General features: G+C 33.3%; 1 protein-coding gene across 1 annotated transcript in view; it reads left to right on the top strand.

Moving 5' to 3' along the window:
• Positions 1–19,889, top strand: part of LOC143246383 (nucleolar MIF4G domain-containing protein 1 homolog) — a 54,195-nt gene extending 34,306 nt beyond the window's left edge. The window contains exons 14-16 of the mRNA XM_076492986.1: positions 788–919; positions 2,801–3,092; positions 19,644–19,889. Coding sequence (XP_076349101.1) covers positions 788–919; positions 2,801–3,085 — 417 coding nt within the window. The 3' untranslated portion in view covers positions 3,086–3,092; positions 19,644–19,889. The remainder of the gene's footprint in view (positions 1–787; positions 920–2,800; positions 3,093–19,643) is intronic.
• The last annotated feature ends 8,077 nt before the right edge of the window (positions 19,890–27,966 follow it).

Raw genomic sequence — 27,966 nt, 5'->3', positions numbered from 1 at the left:
ATTAAACACAATTCATACTTAGTTTTCAACTTTCTACATTGTCCTTTCAAACTGTTCATCCAAAGTCAGTTTACTAATCTGGGATCCAACAAAAATCTCAAAGTTGCCATCTTTTCTAAGAACTTTACAAATTGCTTCATCAAACCCAGTTTTGTGTGAAGTCAACCACGCTTTCATGTTCAGTTTTTTTCCATCCCAATATCAAAATGATCTTTTGTGACCATTGCTTCTTTATCCACTACTGATTTTGTGCTCTGCTGTCCCATTCACACAAGAAAAATGGAAACTTTTGTTGACCCAACAACAAATAAATAAATCTAAAAAGCAAAAAGTAATGTCAAAGTGCACACACAAACAGTCTTCAGAAATGTTGGGCAGCCTGTTAACCCTTTATATACTAGTTTTGTGTTTCTCATAAGTTCTAGAAGGGTTGATGAGGCTCTTGTGTCATGATTGGTATAGAGAAATCTGTAGCCAAATGTCAGTATTTTAAACATAACAAAATGTGAGCTAATTTCAATGAAAATGATTCATTTATGTAAAAGCAGATATCTCATTTTGTGAAAAATATGTATTTGATAGAGAAATGGAAATGTTTGAATTCAACATACAGGAATTATTTTCGAAAATGTAAAAATTTTAGTGCAAAAAAATTATTGCAGGCCTGTGTAATATAGCTTAAAGATAATATTTTTCAGTTAAGAACCTTCAGATGTATCAACTTATACATGATACTTAAGCATGTACATCCATTTAACAAATGTGTAATTTCATTTTATTTTACTAGATGGCTCTTCAGTTTGCTCTATGGGATAAGTTCAAAGAGCTTGGAAATTTAAAAAAACACCAACTAACAAATTTAGCTCAACTTTTAATTCACCAGCTGACACATACTGCTCTGCCTTTGTCAGTGCTAAAAGTGAGTATCTGATTTTAATTCTGTATTTTGTGTAGAGTTTAATGTAAAATTTTGTTGATTCAATTTTGTAAGTAAAGCTGTAGTTTAGATTGGGACAACACAGTAAGCAATTTCTAACCCTTCTTTCTTTTTTCAGCTTAAATTTATGTTTGTTGTTTTGTTACTAAGAACAGAGTCACACAAAGGGCTATTTGTGACAAATTCTGAAACATAAGTAACTCAATATATTTCATGTTGAGTGAAAATTATAATTATATAATCTTTGTTGGACTGTAAACCTGAGGGTTCATGCTTTGCATCTTATTGCAAAATTGTGCTCTGCATTTTGTGATTATCTATGTACTGTAAGTGTGATGATCAAAGCCCATTATTCAGTCACTAAGCATATCCTGAGCATTAACAATGAATGCTACTGGCTACATGTGCAGCTTCCATCTAGTGCATCAGTTCAAAATTAGTTTCATTTAGCTCACCTGTCCCTTATTTTGCTCTTTATAAATATTGAAAATAAACAAATCCTCTATTTTAGGCTTACCTTTAGGTTTACATAATATTATCTTAACATAAAAAGATTTTAAAACATCAGTTTTAAATTTTGTATTGTAATCCCAAAGTAAAAACTATAGTAGAGGTATGTTGTTTTTATTCTTAACTTAAAAGATTTATTTTATTTTAAACAAAATTGAATATTTAATGAAGTTATATTGTTTAATTGTTTACATTTTCTAATCTTACAATCTGTAATTTATTATTATATTGTTTAATTGTTTACATTTTCTAATCTTACAATCTGCAATTTATTATTATATTGTTTAATTGTTTACATTTTCTAATCTTACAATCTGTAATTTATTATTATATTGTTTAATTGTTTACATTTTCTAATCTTACAATCTGTAATTTATTATTATTTTATATATTAGGAACAATTGAGAAACTTCAGAAGGAATAAAATCTTGTATCTGAAAAAATATGAATTGTATACTTAGTTTTCTGGCCTTGTTTCTGGAAACATAATTTCTGAATTTTAAGTAATAGGTTATATTCGATAAAAAACAACAACTTTGAAATAGTGATTAATTTTTACAGATGGTATTTAAAATGTAAAGTTAATTATTTCAAGAAAGTGGTGTCAACTTCATGTATGTCCTGAAGATGACCTAGTAGTGTTACTTCATGTTAAAGTTGGAAACAAATTTTAGATAGTTGTAGATATGAATAAACATAGGATATTTTATTATAATTTCCTAATAATAAAATGATTTAAATTTGCTGACTAATTATACTAGTATTTTCATAACAGTGGTGAGAAAAATATTTTATATATTTAACATTAATGGGCCATCTGTTGTTTTTTTAAATCAATTATTCAGTCATTTACACTGTCTGGTTATTGTATTAAATCTTAATTTATTCGCAAAACTGAATGAGTTTGTTCAGAAACAATGACATTTTATCTCATAACAAACATATATGAAGGTCTTCCTGGAACTGGTGTGGTTTCTCTTTCAAACTGCTCAACTAACGACATTATGGAACTTCTTGAAAATGTTTGCTTTAGCATTTTCTGTTTTAATTAAAAGTTTAGAGTTGCACTGGTATATGAGCTTTGTATTATCAATGAAATAGATTACTGTAATGTTTGAAAATGGTATTTTTTTGTCTGTAACATGAAATATTTGTCAGTAATGCACTTAAAAGAACTTACAATCTTTATTATGTGATTGATTATCTTTTGGGTTTATCATAGTAATTTTCTTGTGCAGTTATGATCCTTGGATAATTAATGCAAACACTTATGCTTTATGTTATAGATACTGTTGAATAAGTGACAATTCACTGTAATATATTTTAAATGTGAAATCAATCATTTCTCTCTAGGTCATTCATTTTGCAGAAATGGACAAGACTTTGGTTCGTTTCTTACGACAGATTCTGCTTGCCATCCTTCTCCATGACTCTGAGGAAACTTGTCAAAGTGTATTCTTACGTATTGCTCCTGCTCCTAAGTTGAAGATTTTACGAGAAGGGCTTCGACTGTTTATGCATCATTTTCTATTGCGAAACAAAGACAGGCTTACAAAGGATATCATCCCTAAGCTGGAGATAAGGGTTAAGTTAGCAGAAGAAGCACTTAATTCAGCAGAAAAAAAAATGAGACTTTGACAGATTTGTAAGTCATTTTATTAATTGCTGGTACTGATCTATGATATTGAATTGTCAAGAGCATAAACTTGTAGCAGGTCAATGAATTTATTCTGAAGAAGTGAACTTTATTAATATGAAAAGAGTTTACAATAACCTTGTTGTGATAGACTTACAAACTGGTTTCTGATTTATCATGAAAAAAAAAACAAACTGAGATAAAACAATATTAGTGCTTGACTTTTATTATACACAATGTCAGTTGCATTTAATAGTAAAATGGTTTGTTATAAATTAAGGACAGAACAAAATTAAAGAGAGTTGACTATGAACCACATGAAAGTTCTAAAACTAGTTGCAAAGCATATTTTCAAAACCACAATTTGATGCATAACTAATTATCTTTGAATTACACATAGCTTTAACTTTTGCCCCAGCTTTTGTAAGGCTTGTGTCACACTTGTCTCTCCTTATTTAATAATGATACTGAATAATATTTAGGCTAATATTGCCCAGTTCTTGGGGTTATTAAATGACCTCTATGATCAAATTAAAAAAAAACACAAACAAAAAAAAAACGTGCCTCACTGGTTTCAGTGTTACTATACTAAAGTGATTATACATATCATGTTTATTATTTATTAAATTAGAAAAACAGCCATTAATATATACGTGTATGTGTGTGTATGATTTTTTGTACTTTAATTTTTTATTCCTGTGGTTTGTCATCAAATTGTATCCATCTCTTCTACTGAAAGCTTGTTAATATAATATGCCTAAGACTGTGATGCTACATCTGATGAAGTGAGGGCAGCACTTCAGGGTATCAAAAAAGGGGCAACTGGTCCTGATAACATTAGAAAACTCAAACCAAAACCTCGAGAAGAAACAAAGCATCACAGACCAGCGAAGAACAGCCAGTAGTTCCACCACCAAGACCACGTTTTTCAATTGCACCAATGGGCTTCAAGTGTGTAAACAAGTTCATGACGAAGTTACCACCTGATCTACAAGACTGCAGCTAACAGTTTCCACGTGCACCACCAACATAGTTCATCAGTTTCATCATATGTAAAAACTACACTGACAAACACCACACCAACATTATTTATAAAATACAATGTGATAACTGCCACGACTTTTATATTGTAGAAACAAGTAGAAAAATGGAAACCAGATTCAAAGAACATAAAAAAGTCACATTCACACGTTTTCAAACACTGCAAGTCAAATAAACACAACATAACCATAGAAAACACTCAAATACTAAATAAAGAAACAAACATAAACGCAAAATTAAAGAAGCCTTACTTTTACGACAACTTAAACCCAAAATAAACCAATATAAAGGAACGCCTTTATACCTATATTAATATAATAAAATAAATAAAATTATATATTCAAACATCTAACACCGCCCTCTACATTTCGACACTCAGTTACACAACCCCTTTCAAACATGTGGTCAGCTTCCAGTCAGTTACCTCTTTCTTTGTGAACCTGACGATGACCGAAGAAGGTCGAAACGTTGTTCGCTCTTCTATGTAAAATATTTTCTCAACCCAAATGAGTCGTTTTTGCATATATATTTCTCTACAAGTGGGTTTTCTCGACATCACTGGATATTATCTACCAATCCAATCAACCTACTGAAAGGTATCAAGCAAGGTGACCCAATCAGTATCTTCTGTGTCAAATAGAAGAATAAGGCAGATGTATATTGCTCAATTAAAAACTGGTTCCCAGTCTTCACTATGGTATATGCTAATGATATGACAATGCTGACCAAAGACCATGCCAGCCTACAGGCAATATTGGAAATAGTTGACAAATACTACTCAGGTAATGACCTCAGGCTTAACATCTCAAAGAGTGCCAGAATGCTGATTAGGGGGTCGAATAAGGCCTTCATTGATAGGCCCTGAGCAAACATACTGATGTCTTAGAGTCAACGTTTGTCCATGGAAAGGAGTAAGAAGTGAACCTGTGAAATCCTTACTTGAAAGATGGATAAGTCAGATCACAGAAACTCCCTTTAAGCCACATCAGAGAGTCAAGATACTCTGTAAACATGCTGTGCCCAGCCTTTTTATACAATTGGAAATTGGCAAACTAAATATGATGCAACTGAAAAAACTAGACAGTAATTAAAAAGGCTGTGAAATCCAAGTGTCGTCTACCAGCCTGTATGGCTAATGGTTTGCTCAACTCCCATCATCATGATGGGGATCTGGCAATTTTAAAACTGGGGTCTGTCATTCCAACATTAAAGATCAAAATGTATTTGAGACTTGTGCATTCTACCGACAAAGTGAAATCCCACTTGACAGAAAGCGATGGTTTGTTGGGTGACATTGAGAGTATTGTCCTGAAAGCTACACTTCTGATCCCTAAGACTGATCAGTGATCCATAACATGTCATTTTAAATGGAGCAATGTGGAAAGGAAGAACTGAGTGAGGGACTTTTCAAAGTCTCAATATCTGCCAATCACTGGTTGCCTAAGCCAGTCATTATGAAATCTTATCACTGGGTGAAGTGTCTGGATCTAAGAGCTAAGAGGCTCTCAGCAGAGGAGACCTTTCAAAGAACAAGGAGTCCACCAAATATCGGGATTATGCAGCAGTGAAGGAGACCATATGCCGTCCTAGCAGTCAATGTCTGAAATTTAAGTCTATGAGAATATGTCACCACAACACTTGATCAAAGAAACTCCCTTTACAGGGATGGAAGGTTCTCCAAGAATCCATCTTTGCAACTGATACCAGGAGCGTTAGCATCCTGATCTACTCTTCCACTGCAATGATAAAACAGTGGTTGTTAGTGTGATGGTTTGCCATGAGCTCATTAGTGACTCCTTGAAGGAGACGAATACCTCAAAAATAACAAAAATATAAAAGTTTAGCACCACAGAGAACTTACAGGTGCATCTTCCATAACATTTCACATATTTTTAATAGATACCTGCAGTGTCTGGTTGCCTGAAAATGTTAAATTTTTGGCAGATCTGAATGTTAGGTCTAAATATTTCAAACAATTCCTTTGTAGATGTACCATCCTTTACACCCTGGGCCTACTCTGGAAAGCTTACATTGAAAAATATCTCATATGGTAGGATTATTTCATAGAGGTGGACACTTTTCTCTATATATTTTCTTTCTGACAAATTAATATCTTTGAATTCATTCTAACAACATCTGGCATTTGTCAGTATTGTTGACCCTGATGTAAAATTGGGAAATTGAAAATATTGATAAACTTTGGAACAAATCATTTATGTATGAGATGAACATTAATAATGGAATATTAGGCACTTAGCCTTGAGTAAGATACTCATACAACAAAATTTGTGAAATACAGTAATGAAAAAGCTGTCAATATTAATAAAATATCAAGAAACTTTAGAGTGAGCATGAAATTTATACTGGTGTCTATTAGTGTTAACTAGGGCTTGCACCCGGTTAAAAATAACCGATTAATAATCGGTTAAGACTTGTTACTGCTTAACCGTTAATCGATCTTGATAATTGCAAATAATCAGCTAAGCTAGTTGTATGAGCGATAAAGACAGATCGAGTCACTCGATGGTAAAAAAAAATTTTATTGCTCTGCGTTACGTACAAAATTATATATTTCTTTTTCGAAGTATTTTCAGGCATTTTATGTGGCATTTTAGTTTACATTGGGAGCATTTGGTGTGCAATATACCAATTATATCATAAAATATTATTGATAGGGGAAAACTTCGAAAACTACGCTGTTGTTACGTCGTGATTAATTATTCTATTATTCACATCATAATTACTTCTTTCATAATTATTTCTTTTATAATATTATGGCATTATATTATTAAATATACTCAAGGAATGTTCTAAATTGATAAAAATGGTTGTCACCTTCTGAAAGCATTGTAAAAATGACTTTGAAGTGGGGTTCCAAAGGAGATTATTTTCACTAAAAGTCGTAAAAATGTGTGAATCAGATGATGTAGATATATTCTTGCGCAAGTAATTCGGCTCAGGTTTAATCGATAGCTTCTATGATATTGGGCATTGTCACCAAATTTTGAACAGACGAAACTAAATAAATAGCGTTTACCACTGAACTATATTTTTTTACCACAAAAATGGGGAAAGGTTCTAAAAAAAGGAAATCTAATCTTTGGGTACACTTCGATAAAAATACTGCTGGTGCTAAATGTAAAATATGTACTAAAGAGTTGAAATGTATTGGTGGGTCAACTTCTTTGTTTTACCATCTACGTGTGATGCATGGTATTGACCCTAACACTGAGGGCACTGTTCAACGACCATTGGATGCTTTCATCAAGAAACCTGACATTGATGAAGAGATTGCAAGGTTAGCTAGTCTGGATGGGCTGAGCTTTAAACAGATTGCATCTAGTCACTTTATACAAGAAAGCCTCAAGAAAAAGAAATATGATAAACCTGTACCAACCAGTGTTTCAGGCGTGAAAAAAATAGTAGCAAATTATGCTTTACAGAAAAAGCAAGAATTACGCAGTTATTTTCAAGCTCAGGTTGAGTCTAGTGCTAGATATTCCTTGACCCTTGATGAATATACGTCAATTCAAAACAGACGCTACATCAATATCAATGTTCATAGTGATGAAAAGCACTGGTCTCTAGGATTAACAAAAATCTGTGGATCTTTAACAAGTGCTAGAACAATAGAAATTGTGTCCAGGAAACTTGAAGATTTTGGTCTCAGCCTCAACCATCATATTGTCAACCATCAAAAGTAGACCAGAAAAATTACACCAAGATATACTATAACTGCACTGATTGTTAATGACTTTTTTAGATTGTCAACATCCTGAGCTTTACTTTGATATATTATACTTTTCTGTGGGGCATATCTTTCCAGAGTTATGATGCAAAACGTGATCCATTACAAGAATCGTAGCGGCCGTTTATAAATAATATTGAGAGGTAACGATTAATCGATTATGGAAATTTTTTCCGATTATTAATCGATTATGACTTTACCGATTATGTGCAAGCCCTAGTGTTAACGTGAATATTAAGTTCTGATATTGGCATGTACGTTACAAACTTCAATAATCTCTGAACATGTGATTATGGTGTTACTATCTGTTTCATCAGCAGTGCAAATTTGTATGTCTTGCAAAAAATAAAAAGTCTTATAAGAGAATGTGTATAAAATATTTCTTAAATAAATGCTAAAACTGTTATACATGAAAGAATAATACCCAATGAGACTAAAAGAAATATATTCATGTTGATATAGTAAAAGCAGTATGTACAGAGAGGATAGAAATAAGCCAATAATTTTTTAACCCAGTCTGGGTTACCACTTTTGTAAATGATTATTACCTTTCAAGTTTCAAGAACATTTGTAAATTTTCCAGAAACATACATTATTTACAAGCTTAGTTAACAAGTCAATAAATTGGACCACTGGTGGACTATACCACTGAGAATAATACATCGTACTATCTAGCAGAAGAGTCACTAAGTGGTTCTTTTGTGGCTGTACACCTGTCAATCATAGTTACAGGGGAAAAATAGTGACTGAACTATAGACTGATCACCACATTTTTTTATTATTAGGAGTAACAGCTAATCTTGAGAAATAATTGTTAAACGTATCAGAAATACATGTAATCTTTGCATTATCTTTCTTGGCCCTACCAATTTGTTTATTAATTGTTTGTCACATGAGGTAAGTGTCTCCAATTTGAAAACTTTATTTTCAGAAACTAGCAAACACTTAAATCTCCAAATATTTATTGTAAGTCAGTAAATTATCAGTTCATATGACACGACATTACAGTCATTGTTTATGTGTAATGATACATAATAAAAAAAAACAGTCATCTACAGAGGATATCTAGCATTATTCAATTTAAGAACTTCAGTAAAAGGAAAACATGAATTATAGAACATATATTACAGCTCAAGAATAGAGAAAAAGGCTAAATCAATATCAGCATGAGGGAAACTTAAGAGTGTCAGCATTTATGAATAGTAATAAACTTTGGTGAAATATCAGACAGAACAATCAATACCGCATAATGATCTGGAATATCACAGCATAAGATATCAGAAACATCATCATTAAAATTTGTGAAATTTGTAGACACAACTACATCAAAAACTAGTAAATTGATAAATATGTGGTTTAGTATTTACAACAGAGTATTTAATTCAAAACCACAGATTTGATCTGTAATTGTTTGGACAAATTTGGAAAAAATTCACATCAAAATTGACCACCCCAAAATGACAAATTATCAGAATTTGTGTAGCCTAGTTGTCAGCCAACTGCATTCTTAAAATCACACCAGTTTGCAGGGGATGTGAGGGAAGTGTATTAAAAAAGTATAAATGTCAGTAATACTAAAACTCAAATCAGTATGATCAGTTGCAATAATTAAGTTAAACTTGTGCCTTAAACTAGGATGAGAATAAATAACAGTAGTGCTTCCATACCCAGAAGATCTGCTGATAAACTTAATAATTGGGGTGGAAGGTTTTTTATCACAACACTATGATTCAAGAAATAGCAAGACATCAACTACTAAATCACAACAAAAATTGTGTTAATACATCCTCATTCTTATGCTTATTACTTCTGACATTCAAGCACAACAATTCAAACTTATGATTCATTGTTCGTTTTATTGTTGGACTCGTTTTTACTTTGTTTTGAATATATGTTAGTCAGGAAAAGTATCTGATGATTAAATTTACAGGTCAAAGATTTAAAAAAAAATAAGTTTATATGCTGTTGAAGATGACCAGTCAAGCTCCATGGAGAAGGACATTGATCTGGTCATTTTTTCTGAACTAAGCATATCACATTTTTTTAAATTGAAATGATTTTCTTAAATGTATCAATGTATGATCTTTTCCTTCCACTATATGCTGATTGTAATTAATCTTTATCTGTGATAATAGATCACTGATTTGATTGTTTTCTTCAGTTTTGCTCTATAAAAACTTCTTCAGGATTGTCTTCAACTTCCTTGTCAACAGTAGACTACACAGAACTATTACAATGTGTATTAGCTTCAACACTAGTTCTATTAATATTCTTCTTGGGTATGTTATTCATGCTGTCAATTTGAATATAACCAGCTGATATTTTGATTTAACAGTACTAGTGTAAGTCCTTAAAATAGGAACTGTTGAGGAACCTACTTTTAAACCAATTTCTTGTTGGCGCTGAAACTATCACACTTGTCACTTGTTCATAATCTTGTATTTCAGCCTCTTAATTTGTATGGTTAATTCTGTTAACATTCATATATTTGACAGTCATCATACTGAATAAAGATTTTCAGTGATTAGTCTTGCACTTGGTAATTTTCATTTCTGATTTAAATCACACATAACATTAAAATCTTCAGAATTGATAGTTACACACCTAATATGATATTTCAGCCAACATACATAACAAGAAGTATTGGAAGTTTCTACCTTGTAGGGCTTTTCCATTGCAATATTTGAGGAACATGTTTCACATTTCTCCACCAGTCACCACTTAAACTTGATGCATGCTTTAGAAAAATAAAATTTGGGTGGGCTCCATACAGTGAACAACCAATTAAAACTTAATATTAATTTGAGAAATGTTTATAATACATCTGCTATTACATATTTCATATGTCGAGTTTTCATCTTATAAATATTTTTTTTAAGTATTCTTATATTCATACATTTGTACTTACTTGAAATTTCAACAAACAGTGATCATTATTTTGTTCAAGGAGGTGTTTGTCTTTCACCTAACCTTGATTGAAACAAGTGTAGGATTCCAGAGATTTTTATACCTTTAAGTTGTTAAATGTGTATGCACTCTGTTTATTTACAAAATAGTTTATTTTATCTGGATATGAAATAACAGAAAACTTTTCCACACCAGTTCTCCATTCTTTGCTGTTGGCATGGATCTCATTCCAAAAACAAATTTGATTTTTTCTTCATATCTTTCTCTAGTCAACTTGTCTACAGTGTCAGTATACTCCAGTTTTTCTTTATCTTTTGATTTCTTTTCATATTTAGTAGCTGTAATGTAGAAACAAAGCATAAGGGTTAATTCTTCAACAAACTTGTAAACACTAATCATACCATAGTATAGATTATACAGATAGCATGACCTTAAATATGGCAAATCGATAACTGAATAACTTGGTTGTAAATCTGTTTGGTTTCTGTCTGTTGCTTTCTCATGAATATTGTTCAACTGACCCCCAAAAGAAAATGCTAAATGATATAAATAGCTTATTCGAGAAACAATATGCAGAAACACCTTTTAAAGACGTAAATATGGTCTTTTGAGGTGTACAATTAATTTGTAATAAGCAAGTCAAGTATAACATTTACAATATAACTTTAGAAGTGGCTGGGTCAAATTAAATTTTAGGGCATTTCATGTGGGGTAAAGTGAGGAAAGATGCACTGTTTAAGGGGAAGTGTTTTAACTACCTTTTATTTGAGAGAAGTCATACAACAACAGATGTATAGGGCATTGTTACCGTCTGTTATATGTGATTAAAAAAAATTGGTAAACTGTTTAAATGTGATTGGGGGGAAGAATGAATAAAGTGTTCTAAACTGGCATCTTCTCCAGCAGTGTGGCTAAGATGCCACATATAGAAAAAGCATCCAAACTCAGCTAAATACACTAAAAGCTTTGTATTTATTAAATCATTATCAACAAAATATTGGAACATTTAGCTACAATTTCCCATATTTGTTGGCCAGTGGTACACTCCTTGAATCCAGCGATGGCATGTGAGCCATTCCACCCAGTCACATATAAGACACTTCACCCAATGGCACACAGAACATTCCACCCAGTTACTCTGTGACTTCTTAAAGAAGTAATTTTTATCACATGTTATAAAAAAGCAGTCTTTTTGTCTGTGTCTTCACTTGTACTGTTGTATTTGGAAAGGCTTTCCAGATTTTCACTAGCAGATATCTCTGGAGATGGTTTCATTATTTCCCTGAGTCTACCATATTTCTTAGGTGCTCTTTGTAATTTCATCAGTGTCTTTTCTTTTTGCTTCAGTCACTTTGTTTCGTAGAAATTAGGGTGGTATGAGCACATCTGAATGCTGCTTATGCCTGCCAGTGGCCTATGGCTTAAAAATAATTGGAAAGAGTAATTTCTTCATAAGACATAGATGGTGGAGGTTCATATGCTAGTATTATTGAGTTTGATGAAAAAATAGATGTTCTTTGCCCACAGATATCTGATAAGGTAGTTGATGTCTGTTGTGCATTTTTCTGACTTCCTGCTGCTGTTTCTTCTTCACACTACATTGTTGCCACAACATTATCTGCATATGCATGTTCTGGTGTTGTTAGTGGATCATATTGGTAAATACTACATACTATAAAGTCTGCAGCTCTGTTCCCATTTTTGCAGTGAGCATCCATGCTGAGTTTCGCAGATTGCCACATTTATACTTACTTGGGCATTTTCCAGGGTTATCATGAATCAAGGCTGACACACAACACAGTCCCAGTGGTGTGAAGAATAACCTATCTAAAAGTTGCAGGTATTTCATTGTGTTATTTGAGAATCAAGGAGGCACATTTTCATTTGTAAATGCATAATCAGACACAATCACATCAGAACAATAGCAGCTGTAACCAAAATGAGAAGGACTGTACCAGTTTCCTTCAGTGAAACAAAATGATCTGTCAGCCAACTCATAAACAGGTCTGTGTTAATGTTAACATAGGAAGATGTATCTCCCATTTCAACTTGTGAGCCAAGAGGTATTCCATGTTCAAACACATCAGGCTTTCTCTTTTCGTTAGAGATGCGGTATGGTGCAAGAAACTTCTCTTCAGCATTACAGCAAGCAATAGCACTGATTCTTTTGCCTTTATCAGGCAAAGAGGTGTGGTGGATATCTCTTGCATCTTTGGTGGTGAGTACATTTCATGGAGTGTTGTCTAGTTATAGGCCAGTTTCATCCATGTTATAAATTTTTGCAGGATAGACAAGAATTCCATTCTTTTGTCACACAATCAGGAGCAATTTAGAATTATTTTTTTTCTACTTGTATGTTAACTGTAATGATGGCTGAAGATGTTTTGTAAGTTTGGAGTTTTTAAAGAAAGTGTCTTTTTTGGTGGCAAACACAGTTTGCATTAATACTTTTATATTTTCCCCTTCCTTCAAAATAAATAGTTCATTAAACTTCCAATATGAAAAAGCCAGTCTTGTGGCAGCCTCTTTAATTCTCACTGACTGAGTGTAACTGAATCATTTGCACATTAGCTAGTTTAAGTCAGCAGGTAAATTAATTAAATTTTCAAATTACAATCAGTTGGCCTGAACATATTCTTGCAATTTCCAGTGATTTCTTTCTTTCATTTATAACATTTTCTTTACTTTGTGTAAAAGTAATTTTTAAAGAAATCCATAAAACATTTTTGCAAGTATTGGTTATCAAAATACAAATATGACATGAGTAACTAATGAAAAACAGCTTCTAATTTTTATAATATGAATAAATGATACTAATTAGGCTAATAAATGATGCCACTACACTAAAAACTAGCCCAGCACTAAGTGCTCTTTAGTAAAAGCTATCTTAAGTAAAAATTCATTGGCTATGTAACTTTAAACTGAACCTATCAGAATTCATGAAAGCAGTTTTAGATTAAAATAATTACTTTCTTGTGATTTGAACATTTTTAAAATGCTTTTCAAGCATAGATTTATTCATGAAATCTTGACAGTATACCTAATAGTAATTCTACAGTCCATGATATTTGTCAGCATTGCTGTTACCAAAATTGTTTGTGTCTTATCTACAATTGCACTCAAACTTCCACATACTACCTTCACAAATACAGGCAAGTTTGGCAATGTGCTGGAGTGAGGTGTGAGTTCCCAACAGATTTATGTGCATCATGTGGGTGATGACATACAGCTAGACTGCTTATACAGTGTAAAGTAGTTCAGACGAATCACATGTAGTCTGATTAGCAGTTTGAAATTTGTCACATAGGTGCATAAGATGGCATTGGACCAAACTGATAATGGTCAACTAATTGCATTCCATTCTCTATGCAACTTCTTGCTGGCTTGCACTCCCTTCCAACACTCCAGTTGCATGGTGATGCTCTTTGCAATGCAAGTGCAGCATAGTATTCTGTAGTTCCTATGTGAAACCGTTTCCAACTTATACAACATTTTGCCTACATTTTTTACTTGTACATGCAATCCACCTTCTAGTATACCACAGAAATGGTTATCAGGATTCAATTAAAGTGCACTTAAAGCGTGAATGATCCAAGATTCATAACATATTGTCAAGTAGGAAGTCATGTTTATAGTTCTAAGAAGTGACATAGTTTCACATGTCAATCAATGAACATTCATCATGCATTAATACTAGGTAAGGATCAAGTTCAAGATCATAGATATGAACTTCAGACAGAAGTGCATCTAAATTATAAATTAGTGGTCATTTCATGTTGGATGAGCATTAAAAGTTGTAATGGAGAAGTTGAAATTTTCAACACAACATTGTGTGTTAATTGATTGTCAGCATAGTTAAAGTGCTTGTGTTTGGTATTGAGATATTTTTTATATCTTGGTATCCTCTTTCAAGGAGATGCTGCAAAAGTAATTGCTGTTTGTAAAAAGTTATGCTTTGGCTCAAGAGTTAATAGGTAACCTACATCAATGTGAAAAAGATCTTCACCATTTTGTAAAATAAAATTCTTGAAATTATGTAATTCATCTGTCTGAATTTCATACCTATCATCATAAAGTTGATCCTCATCTTAGAACTATGAACATGAATTCCTACTTGACATTATATTATGAATCATAGATCATTTTTGTGAAGCCTTGCAGTATGGTGGTAGAAAGGAGAAAAAACCTTTGTTTCAAATGGACATGTAGTGCATAAAAAATACTGACATAAATTCTGCAACAACAAGGAGAACAACAATAAAATTATGAGAAGAGCACTAATGATTACCTTCCAGTTTCAACTATAGTTGTGTAAACAATCATAAATCGTTGTCATAACTGTAAACCATTTTACCAGAAATGATAAAACTACTTATATCACTACTTAAATTTCAGGTCACATTTTTCTTGCTTTTCCAGATTTTGTGTGTTGCATGTAGAGTTGGTCTGGCTTTGGATCTTTATAGACCTTGAATAGTTAGGTGCACATACATTCTGAAGCAGTGTTTGGTTGTTGGGAGGGTCATGTTCACTTTGGACTGCTTCTTCCCTCCTTTATAGTTGTTGCTGAACTTCAAATGTTATAAGATTATTGAAGAAATTAATTATTGCTGGTGAATAAACACTGTATTTGAACATTGATTTTATTTACTTTTTCAGTGCCAAGTCTAAGAAGAAATTATCCATAGCATTTAATGCTGTCTTTCTATTTTTCTTAGTTTAGTTATTTGTACTCATAAACAATTACATGGGAAAACATCACTATTTTCACTAGAGATTGTGATCAATTCACATATTTCACTTATACAAACCATTTTAAATACACACATTTAAATCTGAGCAATATGTTAATGTGTAGCATGGGTGGCCTTTATTCTTATTGTTTAGCAGGGAGGGGTATTTAGGACTTTCATTATCATGTCAGATATAGTGATCTGTTGCAGTTAATGAGTCATTTTTATATAATATTTTTATGTATCTGTCTTTTATAAATTTAATATTTGTGTAATTACACTTAATATTTGTATTTGTTGCTCTTTATTCTCTGTTAGACCTGTTGTATGCTCTGTTGGCATTGGGCTTTAGATCTTATAAACATGGGAGATTAAGATCTTGTCTTCGCCTCCACTTTGCCAGCTGCCACATCTACTGGACTTGCACCAGCCAGATTTATGTAAAACACATCAGCCCATTTGGCCCAAAACAAATGATAGCCACTTAGCTAAAATATAAACTTTTTACCATGAGTGGGTTGAGGGAGGACTGCTCAGTCTTCGAAGACCCTTGGGCGTTAATTTTTCTTCAAGAAACATTAACCTTATTCCAAAATAACTGCCAGAAATGTGTGATCATTGTATCTCTAATCCCCTGGTAATAATTAAATTAATATAATACAGAAAGCATTAATCACATTCTTGTCTAAGTAGGTAATTATAGTGATATTAATGCTTTAAATGCTCTTCCACTTCAATTTATTTGTGTAAATTTTTACATTTCACAGAGTTTAAAATTCATTTTTTACATTTATTCATTAATTATAAGTTTCTATGAAAGAATTTGCATAAATACCCTTTTTTAATGCTTTCACAGTAATTCAAAACTAATTAATTAGTCTAGCATTAGGTCACCTTTATTTATTATACATATAAACTGGGTTTGAGGTACTTTGAACAATCTTCAATATGTATGCAGTAACAATCAAGTTTGTGTAGTAGGTTATTTTTGTGCCCATTTTTCACAGAATTATCAGTTAGTGTTTCTATGTTTTCACAATTATGCATGAATTTTGAAAATGGTTATCTTGGTAATTTGTTTGTAAGTAATGAGAACTACACTGCTTGTAATTTAGTTTTAATATATTCAGGTGTTAACCCATGTAGGTTATGCATATTGAAAAACTGGTCATATATATGTTTTGGAAATTTTGATTATCAGCAACTGCTCCACAGCATTCACACTTCTATCATAGTTTCTGTTGCCACATTTTGGTTTTTGTGATGTTTAAATGTTTAATTCACATTAATTTAGTGTCACATGTGAGTTGCAAATAATACTGCATGACAGTTCCAATTCTGACTTGCAGAAGCTTAGACCATTAGGTCATACAGTACTAAATGCCTTCTCAATATAAAAAAAAAAAAACATATAACAGTACATTCTTTTTTGTTAAAGCTGACTGGGGTGGATTAAGGTAATCTAACAAAGTGCTTGGTCATTTAGCTGAATTTTCTGATGAATCCATTCTGTATATCAGGTTATTTAGATGTTATCTACAGGAATCTGAAGAGTCTCTTACTGTTTATTTTGTTCCTTGGTATATTAAGTCTTCAGATTACAATGCTAAAATCAAGGGCTCAATTCTCCTTGGTGGACACAGCAAACAGCCCATTGTGGCTTTGTTATAAGAAAATGCATACTGATGATTCATTCTAGAATTTTACTTAAATTGCTGGTCAGGCTGATTTGGACAATACCTATTTGGTTATTAGTTGGCTTCTCTTCTTTATGGATTTGACATATACTGTTTCCAAGGCTCTAGGATATATCTAGGAACAAGTGATAAATTAAAGTGTTGTGAGGTGTTCAAACAATCTCTTAGTATCTTTTTTGAGGAGGATGGCTTGTATGTCATGTTTTCCTAGAGATTTATTCTTTGTTGCTTTTAAAATTTCTATTTTGATGAAGCACAACACAAACTTGATAGTAAGAGATCACATTAAATGCTTTGGAATTATCAAAATTCTATCAGTAATCTGAATATACGAAGAAAACAGTATTTGTAATTGCAACAGAAATATAATGTATATAAAAGTAAAGAATTTGAATATATTAATTATGATACAATAAAATGAAAAATATGGCACAAATGAAGTACTTAAAATAGGTTTAAAACAAGTAAAGAATGTGAGATTTTTAGATGGAAGAAACGTTTGCATGTATAATGTTTCTTATATTAGCTCAATATGATGTTTGGCTGTTGATAAAACTTTAAATTTGGTGTGAGAAATTGGGTGTTCTGTTTCTTTATTGTGTTGCTGGGTTGTGGAGTTGGGAGAATTTGTAACCTTTCTTCACGTTTTTATAAATATGTTCAAATTCACATGTTCATATTTTAAAGTTACATTCAGTTTCATCTGTATAGTTCTTAACATTTTAGAATGTGTACAAGTGGACAAAATGTGAACAGTGGGCAGTTGGCAAATGCTCTTTGTTTTAGGTGAATTTAAAGACACTAAGAGGTATGTAATTTTTTTCAACTGTTTCATGATGATGGAGCTCTGTCTTCTAAGATACGGTAAGCAAGTGTGTAAAGGAAATTTGGGTATAGTGAATATGTTAGGTGGTTTGACAAACAAATTAATTACCAATGAGGAAGTTATTTTCTTCAAGGAATGATTAGAGTAGCCATTTCAAAAGAGAATGCTTTATGTGGAAGTAATTTCTTTGTGAAGGGCTAAATAGGATGAGGTATATTTGTAACCCCTATTTAGTAGACAGAAAATAAAATTGCATTTGATTGGATGTTTATATGTTGCACAGTGCATTTTAAGCAGGTAATGTGTCCATGAGTTATTGAACTGATCAACACTCAGTTGTATGACTGATGTAATGTACTTTTTGGCTATTGTAATTATAAGTGTCATGCAGTTTTGTTTATTTTAAGATTTGGGATTTCTTTAACAAAATCATAGAAGGCATTTTTAATTACTTCTACGATTGGACTTGTTTCTTTTTGTGTAGCATTTCTAATTTCTTGGTTTTGTTCTTTTACTTTGTTAATGTTATTGTCTGGCATTAGTTTCATTTGTTCATTTCATCTACACACTTCTGTTGAATCATTATTATGTTCATTTTTACAATTTACAGTAACATTATCAAATTCTCCTAGAAATTCTTTGAATAAAAATGTTTTAACTCATTTTCTCTCACAATACCAGAAAGTGAGTGTGATCTTTGTATAAAGACATTGATTTTTCTGTGAGGAGCATCTGTCATAGTAAGAGCAGAGAATGTCGATTCTGCTTTTGTTGTGGAATAACCAGCTGTAACATCAACTTTATGAAGTTGGTCCAAAAATAACAGAGGTCTCACTGCTTGTATGTGATATAAAAAATCCACATTCACAATGTTCTCGAATTTGCCATTTAGTGTTCTTTCCCAGTTTTTTGCTTCAGTTAGCTCTTGTACACAAGACCTTTACTTTCATTGTATTGCCTGAAGAATACTCCTGCACAGCTTGAACAAGAACTTTGAAAATAAGATAAATTACAAACTTTAATCATTATAGCAGTTTTTTAAATGTTTTAACTTACTATCCATTAACTTTTTTAGACTGAGTAAATGGTACTTGGTTTCCCCTTTCTTGGTAAAGTATTTAACAATAACTACTTCAATCTATGCCTCTATATATGTGAAGAGTATTTTTGATATTGGCAGTTACACTGAATGATATAATGCTTTTTATCCCTTTTAAACCTTCAAACATTTTTAATTTTTTGATTTAAGTAAAAGAAATTTAGAAATGCATTTCTTCAATAGGAATGTGTTGCTTCATTTTAACTCAGATTTTATTTAAACCGATAGCAATTCTCAGCTTTAGAAATGTTAGTATAATATGTGAATACAATACTAGTCTATATTTTAATCTCAAAAGTCCAAAGCTTGAAAAAAACTAACAGAAATGAGTGTTTATTATTTCAGTGTATAAAAAAGCTATTCATGTTCATATAAATACAATAAGGATGTCTTTTTTTTTACATTTTGCTATTGTGAAAATGCATTAATAGATACAAGTTATTCAAAATAAATGTGTTTGTGTGTGTCTATGCATAAATTGTCAATCTGTTCCTTCTGTCTATTTACAGATATGTCTCTATTTCCTGCCTTCATCATGGTCACCTGCTAATTGGAATCACCTTTTAATGAATGATTCTATTTCATCAGCTGTAGCATATGATGAAAATGAGGTCTTTCTAACAGTACCTTTGAAGAGTAATGGCCTTTCATTAGAATTCAGAATTGTTATACATTTAGTAATTTGTTTTTACTATGCTGGAACAGATGTATATATGAATAAATTCAAGAAAGGATAAACAGTAACCAAATGTTCAGTTGAGCATGTCTTATATTTATGCACTAATAACAGTTACAGAACTTGAATAAACCTAAAGAAGCAGTTTCAGATTCATGAATGCACATTAAATATTTGCACTTTTCAACTAATATGGTACTCCATGCCATTACAGTATGCATGTGAAACACTTCATTAATCCAATAATTTCTGCTTTTGCTTTTCTAATAGTTTTTCCTGATCTTTGTCATCCATTTTATAAGTGAAAAGCTTATTGCCTGTCTCTTCAAATCCACATTATCTCTGAGTTTCCATTCAATGGTGTCTATTATATAAAAGCTGGAAATTGGAAAAAGATATGTTTTCAGGCATTTCTGCACTCTCGACTTACGTGTTGCTTGTTAGAGGGCTAAATTCTTGGTTCAACAGCAAAGTATGTTGCAGTTGTTGCTGTTGCATCTTTTCCATCATAAGTAAAAGATGAAGCAACAGAAAAAAAAAAAACCTGAATGGAACACAACATATTTGAATGCTATACAATCAACTAATGTCAATTTTAACACCAGCATACTCTAGACTCGTGTGTAATCAAACTTGAAATAATTTAAACAGATTGAGTGAGGCACAAGGAACACAACGTTTCAATCTTTTGAGGTCATCTTCAGGTTTGTAATCAGAGAATAATCTTTATTAACCTGAAGATGATCTAAGAAGGTTCAAATGTTGTTCTCTGCTTTATTAGTAAAAGTGATAATACTCATACCAGCTGTCCTGAGATACATTTTTACTTCAAGTTGGTTTCTTGTCATCGTGGACAAGTAGCACATTTTGAAAGCATGATTTACACTTTACACACATGAAAAAATAATAATACCATTACATGGAAATTCATCAAGATTTCCAACTGGGCCATGTGATGAAGATTCAAAGCATTGAGTTGTTATGGCTTTAACATCTACTACACTAAAGGAAGTGCTGAGTTGTGCTGCAAAAAAAATCAAAAGCAATAATATTACATCAGTTATAAGGAAACTTGTAAGAACGTTTTTTCCTCTTGTAGTAGTAAATGCAAATGGAGTCAAACATTCTCTTGTAGCTTAAGAAACTTTGGTTAAAATCTTTACCTTGGTTGTCAGAGTTAAAGAGAGGAATTTCTGTTGGTTGAGGAACATTGGCTATTTTATAATTGAGTTTATATGTTTCATTATCTGAATCATCTGTTTGTTAGGATGATCTGTGAAAATTACGATTATATTTACTTAAAACTGTAGTGGACTTTATGCTGCCTGAAAAACAAATGCATAAAAGATGTGATAATATTCTATACTTAGTAAACACCTAAGAGAGTTAAGGGAAGTTGGAAATGCCCCCAGAATTATGCTACAGAAAGTCCTTTACAAATTAGATTTAACACTATTTATGTTTTTAATTCAAAAATTAAACTTTCTTTTGTTTTACCTTAATTTCTTTTTATGAATAATTTTAACTTTTTACCAGATGTTTGGTGCAGATACCCTAGTTACTTTGCACCATAAAACACCAACCCAACCAATCTTCCACTGAACTAATTGCACAACTCCAACTGCTTAATCTGTTTCTCCTTACATACAAACCTAAGGCTAAGTGACTTGTTTATAACTTCTTCCCATCAGTTAGTCTTAGGCAGTATTCTTGACAAAATTATGTTTTTTTCTTTAAATGCTTTTATTAACCTCTTGTACTTATTAATTAATTCCTCTGGCCTACCTTTTCCTACATAGTTAGTCCCTACATGCACCACAAAAACTGAATCTTTTTAGCCCCCCTTATTATATCTCTTGCTGTGTCAGTTATATACTCAACCTTGTGCACCTTGGTAGCATAAACTGATTCTTTTATCTCTATTTAACCCACAGACTATCCTATCCACATGCTTTTTTCAGAAATCACCTGTAACTATAACATCCTTATCATCCATCTTTCTCTAACCCTTGTGTTTTCCTTCCCTCCAATAGTTTCTCATCTGTAGAAGCCAAGGGCAAAAATTTGTTGTTCAGCAGAGTAGGATCATTGTAACTCAATTCACTATATTTTACTCTAATAATACTGTTCCTAACTTCCTTACAGTCACTGTTGGGTGATGTATCTCTTAAGCTCCTCCTGAAATTCTGCTGCCACATCCCAGGGTCTACACTTGTCTTTATTGATTGCCTCTACTTTCATTAAGGTAGCCTCCAAATGACACACTTTACATTCAAATTGTAGATATTCATTGTTAGCTTTCATAAAAGTACATGCTATTTCTGAGTTTCCAAATAAAATTCACCCATTACACATTACAAACTGTGAATACTTAACTCTTGCACTAGTCTTAACCATCATATGTATAATTATACCCTGAAAATAAATACTCAATATCAGTAGCCAGGGCCAGATTATTTATTAGGCACAATAGGCACAGTGCTTAGAGCCAATGAAAACTATTGATCCATGAAGATGTTCCTTAAAAGTTAATCTGTGGTTTAATTTGAATGGCTGATAGAGCCCATGAACAGAAGTGTGCCTTGGCCTTACAATCATCTTGATCCTGCACTGCCAGTTGCCTGTTGTTAAAATTACTGTTAAACCTAACTTTTAAGAATCAATTATATTAATTTTTTTCAAAACTTTATCCTTACACTTAGGTAATAAATTTTATTTTTAATTGTAAATAACTGAGAAAAAGAACTTAACAAAATACATAACAAGGATAATAAAATGTATTTAGCCTGATTTATATATTTATAACCTATCTGTATTTAATGGCTGATTAAACTAATGGGTCTAAGTTTATTCTAACAAGTTAATTATAAAAACACCAAGAAACAATAAACTAGTTTTTAAATTGTGTTTATTTAATCAAACAATGTACTTAACATGTTTTATTATTTACCATTAGTTGAAATATACCTAAGCCTAAAGTATGGTTACACATACTTAAGCCTATTGTAATGTTGTAGTAAAATTTACACCATTAAATTCTAGGTTAACATTTTCATCATCTTACTTTTATTTACCCAGATTACAACAATTTATAATATTAATATTTAAAAAGTTTCAGAAATTATAAGCTTAAGTTTTCAATGCTCTCCCTCTTCATTCCTTTGATTTCTGGTTTTGAAATGTTGTGGGTCAAAGAGTTTAAAGTAACAGTGGGTATGTTAGAGGGAAAAGTTGGAATCAAGAATTTTTGATTATCTATTATGATATCATTAGGTTTTTGAAAATGGTTGTGATTGAAATTGATGTTATTTGATGTAACTAAAGTGTCGGTAAAATAATTAGTTAATTTAGTTGTTAATTTAGTTAGCTTTTCAGTTAACTGTAGAAGCTGTTGTGATTTTGTGTGTGATGTTCCTAAAGTCTTTTGATTCCTGGTATATGTTTTTGAACATTTTCTGGAATGGTGACAGTTTGGGTCATAAGAAATTGTTTTTTTAATAAGTGTTTGCATTTCATTTTCAGTGTTGTTGACGAGGGGTTTTAGTTCAGGGTTTCTGGTTCTTTTGAATTTTCTTCTGGGGCATTTTCTTGTTAGTATTAGGTTGTGAACTTTAGGTGTTAAGGCCCTTAAATTACTTACTGTCTTTCACTTTTTGTACTTAATGTCTTAACTGTTTCTGTAATTACAATAGCAATTTTTGAATAATATGACACTGTTTCTTCCATTGAATTTGCTGATGTTCTGGGTTCAGGGAGTTTTCTATCAAGTGAATTATTGGAATCTAGCCATATTACTCTGTTCAGATTTGGTATTTTGTTCTCAGTATCCTAGTTGGTGGTCTGCCTTATGTTATTCTTAAAGTGTTATGACTGTTAAAGTGGATGAAGTGTTCAGTTTTTCTTCTAGGGTTATATGTGGTTTGACTGTGAAAAGCTGTGTGGGAAGCATTAAGGTCTTCTATTATAATAATGTTTTGCTATGTTTGAACAATGGATTGTGAGAAATTTACATCAGTAATTGACTGTGGGAACATGTAAATTGCCAAAAGAGTAATTGTAGGTACAAACAGAATTTTTAGTTGGCACAGTATATGTTCATGGCATGTTAGTATATTGTAGTTTATTATAGATATGTCCAGGTTGTTTTTATAAAATAAGGCTATGATGTAGGAGTGATAGTGTTTGAGTATTGAATGAATCTTGTAGTTTGGTAAATAAAAACTTATCACTGAGAAGGGTTTTGTTAATAGTTATTATTGAAACTGTCAATTGATTTGCTAATTGTAGTAATTCATGTTTTGTACAGTATAGGCAACCCTGAATGTTAACATGTAGAACAGAAGTTGGGTTTTGAGAATTATCTTGTTGAAATGTCATATCTTGCCCTGTTTGGTCTTTTCAAGATGTGAAAGTGTTGACGGACTAGATGAAGTGTTACTCGAGCAAGTAATGAGATTGTTTTCAATGATAATGGCTGCCATGATGGTTTTCATGACAAATGTAACTAATCCAGTGGGGTTCAGAAATTGGCAAGTGGTTTTTGTGTGATGAGTTTACTTTGCTGGGGCTAGGCAACCAGTGGTAGCAACAGCTAGAGATGAGGCAGGACTGCTGGTGATGACTCAAAGTCAGTAAAAAAGCTTCATTTTTGGTGACAATATTGGTGGAAACATCCACATCTTAACACAGGGAACTCCTGTTGCATTCAAAAGCAATTGAGGATATACCTATTGAGGTTACACCTCATGCTACTTTGAATTCATCACAAGGAGTTATTGTTGAGAGGGATTTGAAGAACATCCCAGAGTCAGAGATCCTTGCTGGTTTCTCCACCCAGGGAGTTTCTGCAGTGAGGCGTATATCCACTCGAAAAGATGGAATTATGGTGCCGACCAATGTCCTCATTCTCACATATACATCACCACGTCCGCCTACCACCATCAAGGCAGGTTATCTTAATTGCAGAGTATGGCCATACATTCCAAACCCTCTCTGATATTTCTAGTGTCAACAGTTCGGTCACTCGAAGACATCATGTCATGGTTCCTTGACATGTGGTCGTTGCAGTGGCAAGAACCCCGATGCCTATGAGTGTGAAATGGACCCTCATTACATCAATTGCAATGGCTCTCACCTGTCCTACTTTTGTTCTTGCCCTAAATGGTTGGAAGAAAAAGAGGTGCATCATTTGAAAACGATTCATAACATTATTTATTCTGAGGCCCGAAAATTGCTGTCCACCACCTCATCTCAGATGTATGCTGCTGCACTTCATTCCACAACTACAGTGGGAGAGCAGACAGATCTCTCTGTGCCTCCAAAAGAATCATTCTCCAAACAAATGAAAAGTCTTTTGACCTCCATGGTTAAAAAAGTTGATGAATCAACTTCAACACCTATCTTTGTCCCTTACATACATTCCGACAAATCCCAAGATTCCTTTCCTTCAGTTCCAGGTACAGGCATTTCCTCGGATACATCTTCTTCTTCTACCCCTAGATGTAAAACTATCATTCGTTCACATCCTCATTCACTGTGATCCTCCTCCAACAGCAAAGACCTGCCCAATCGACCCAGGGCAGGATCCATGGAGGTTGATAGACCTCCTTTGAATTAGGACAGTAAGGTAAAAAGACATGGTTATAAACAGAAGGGTTCTCCATCCAGCTTACGTACACGTAAATAAAAATGGCCACCCCGATACAATGGAACTGTTGAGGTTTACGTTCTAATCTGGATGACATCAAAACACTGATTGCTTCCTAACATCTTGATTGTCTTTCCTTACAGGAAACATTTCTGAAAACTGCTGATACAGACACCTTTTTTTGGTTTTCTTTATACAGAAATGACAGGCTGTGTAATGGACAACTGCATGGAGGTTGGTTGACCAGCATGTACCCACCTTGTCTTTGCTACTCAGCACACCCTTGGAGGCCGTAGCCATCTGTGTTTCCACGGGTCATACCATCACTGTTTGTTCTCTCTACCTGTTGCTGTGTCCCATTTGCATTTTGGGGGGCTTTATTGGACATCATCCCTTCTGGGAAAGTGCTGATATTGATAGGAGGGATTGCTCTGTAGAGCATATACTCTCTGATCACAGCCTTTCTCTTTTCAGTATTGGTTCTTCTACTTATTTCCATGCACCTAGTCAGTCCTTTACTGCTATTGATCTCTCAATTTGCTACCCTTCATTATTTTCCCATTTTACACAGAGGGTTGACAATAATCCATGAGGCAGTGATCATTTTCTCATAATGGCTGTGGTCGATGCCACCCGATCCGCATGCCCAGGTTGTAGCTGGATCAGGCAAACTGACCCTCTTTCACTGCTCTCACAGAACTTGATCCTGCCATCGTCTGTAAGCCATCAATAGACGACTGTGTGGCAGCAGTAACTGACTGTATTATACAAGCAGCTGCTTAATGAATTCCTAAAACCTTGACACATTTTCCACTATATCCTCGTCCTTGATGGAATCCTGCCTGCCACATGGCATGGAAAGCTCAAAAATGAGCCTGGGATACTTTTTGCAGATATCCCACACTCTCGAACCGCATCACTTTCCAGCGGGCCTGTGCATATGCTCGATGAGTAAGACGTCAAAGCCAGAAGGAATCTTGGATTAAGTTCACAACCAGCATATCTTCTACCACCAGTTCCAAAGTCATATGGGACAAGATTTGAAAGGTCAGTGGGTAATATAACTCTGTCACCCTCTTGATCTTGCTTTCTGATGGCCAGGAAGTGGCCAATACCCAGAGCATTGCTGATACTCTAGGTGAAAGCTTTTTCTGGGTATCTAGCACTTCTGCTTCTTATTCCACCTTCTTAGCCATCAAGACTTGGGCAGAGCAGACATTTCTTTCCTTTCGAGCTGATTGCCTACATGATTTTAATCATCCCTTTACACTGGTGGAACTCAAACTGGCCCTTCATCTTTTGGACCTGATGATATACACTATGACATGCTGCACCATCTATCTCCTGCTTTTCTTGCTATTCTTGTGATTGTTTTTAACCAGATCTAGCAAGATAATGTTTTTCCTGATACCTGGTACCAGGCTATTGTTCCACCTTTCTCTAAGGCTGGGAAGGATCCCAAGATTCCTTCAAACTACCATCCAATTGCTTTGATGAGCTGTCTGTGTAAGACCTTAGAGAGGGTGGTTAATGGTCATCTTTTTGGTTCCTTGAATCAAACATCTCTTGCTCACCCAGTGTGGGTTCTGATGACAGCACTCCACCATGAACCACCTGATTTGACTTGAAACATCAATCACATAGAAGCTAAGCAGTACTCAAACTGCACTATTTATACTGACTCGCTTAGTTTTCTACTAGCCCTGGAATCACTTCACATTGGTTCACACCCTGTTCTCACTGATATTCAAAACTGACTGGCCCATTTCTCTTTAACATCTACTTCTATCCAGTTTTCTGGATATCGGGCCACATTGGTATTCTCGGGAATGAGCTTGCCAACACTGTAGCTCAGTCTATCTGCTCTGGCACTATCACTGCTGCACTTATTCCATACGTGGACTATGGTCATGTATTCAAGGCTCGGCTCCATGCCAGCTGGTAGTCTACTTGGAGTGAGCAACGTGAAAACAACCTTTTCCAAATAAAACCCTATATTGGACTTTGGCAGTCTTGCTTCCATGAGGATCAGAAAGAGGAAATTGTTCTAAGTAGACTATGCATTGGTCACAGTTTTTTTAACTCATCATTTTCTTTTATCTGGAACTGATGCACTAGTGTGTAGTTTGTGTAACACTCAGATCACTGTAAGCCACATTTTACTCTCTTGTCATCGTTACGACTCTCAACGATGGCACCATTTTAAACATGTTCCATCCCAAAGTTTGTCCATAACGTTAGACAGTGTTACTGGTGATGGTGACACTGTCCACCTTAATGATGTTTTTAGTTTTGTAAAGGCCATTAATCTTTTTTTAATGTCATTTAACTTTTTTAATTTATACATTACACCTTTTTAATGTGGCTCCCTTTTAAAAATCACAATTCGTCTAGTTTGACTTGAAATTTTAAACTGGTTATAACATTCAATAACTCAAAACCAGGACTGGAAAGGCCAATTTCAGGTGACTAACACTGCTGTTTGAACTACCCGTTAGTCATCCTGGCA

This window comes from Tachypleus tridentatus, chromosome 3, assembly GCF_004210375.1.
Source record: "Tachypleus tridentatus isolate NWPU-2018 chromosome 3, ASM421037v1, whole genome shotgun sequence".
NCBI classification, from domain to species: Eukaryota; Metazoa; Arthropoda; class Merostomata; order Xiphosura; family Limulidae; genus Tachypleus; species Tachypleus tridentatus.
This window is presented reverse-complemented; position numbering and strand designations above follow the sequence as displayed.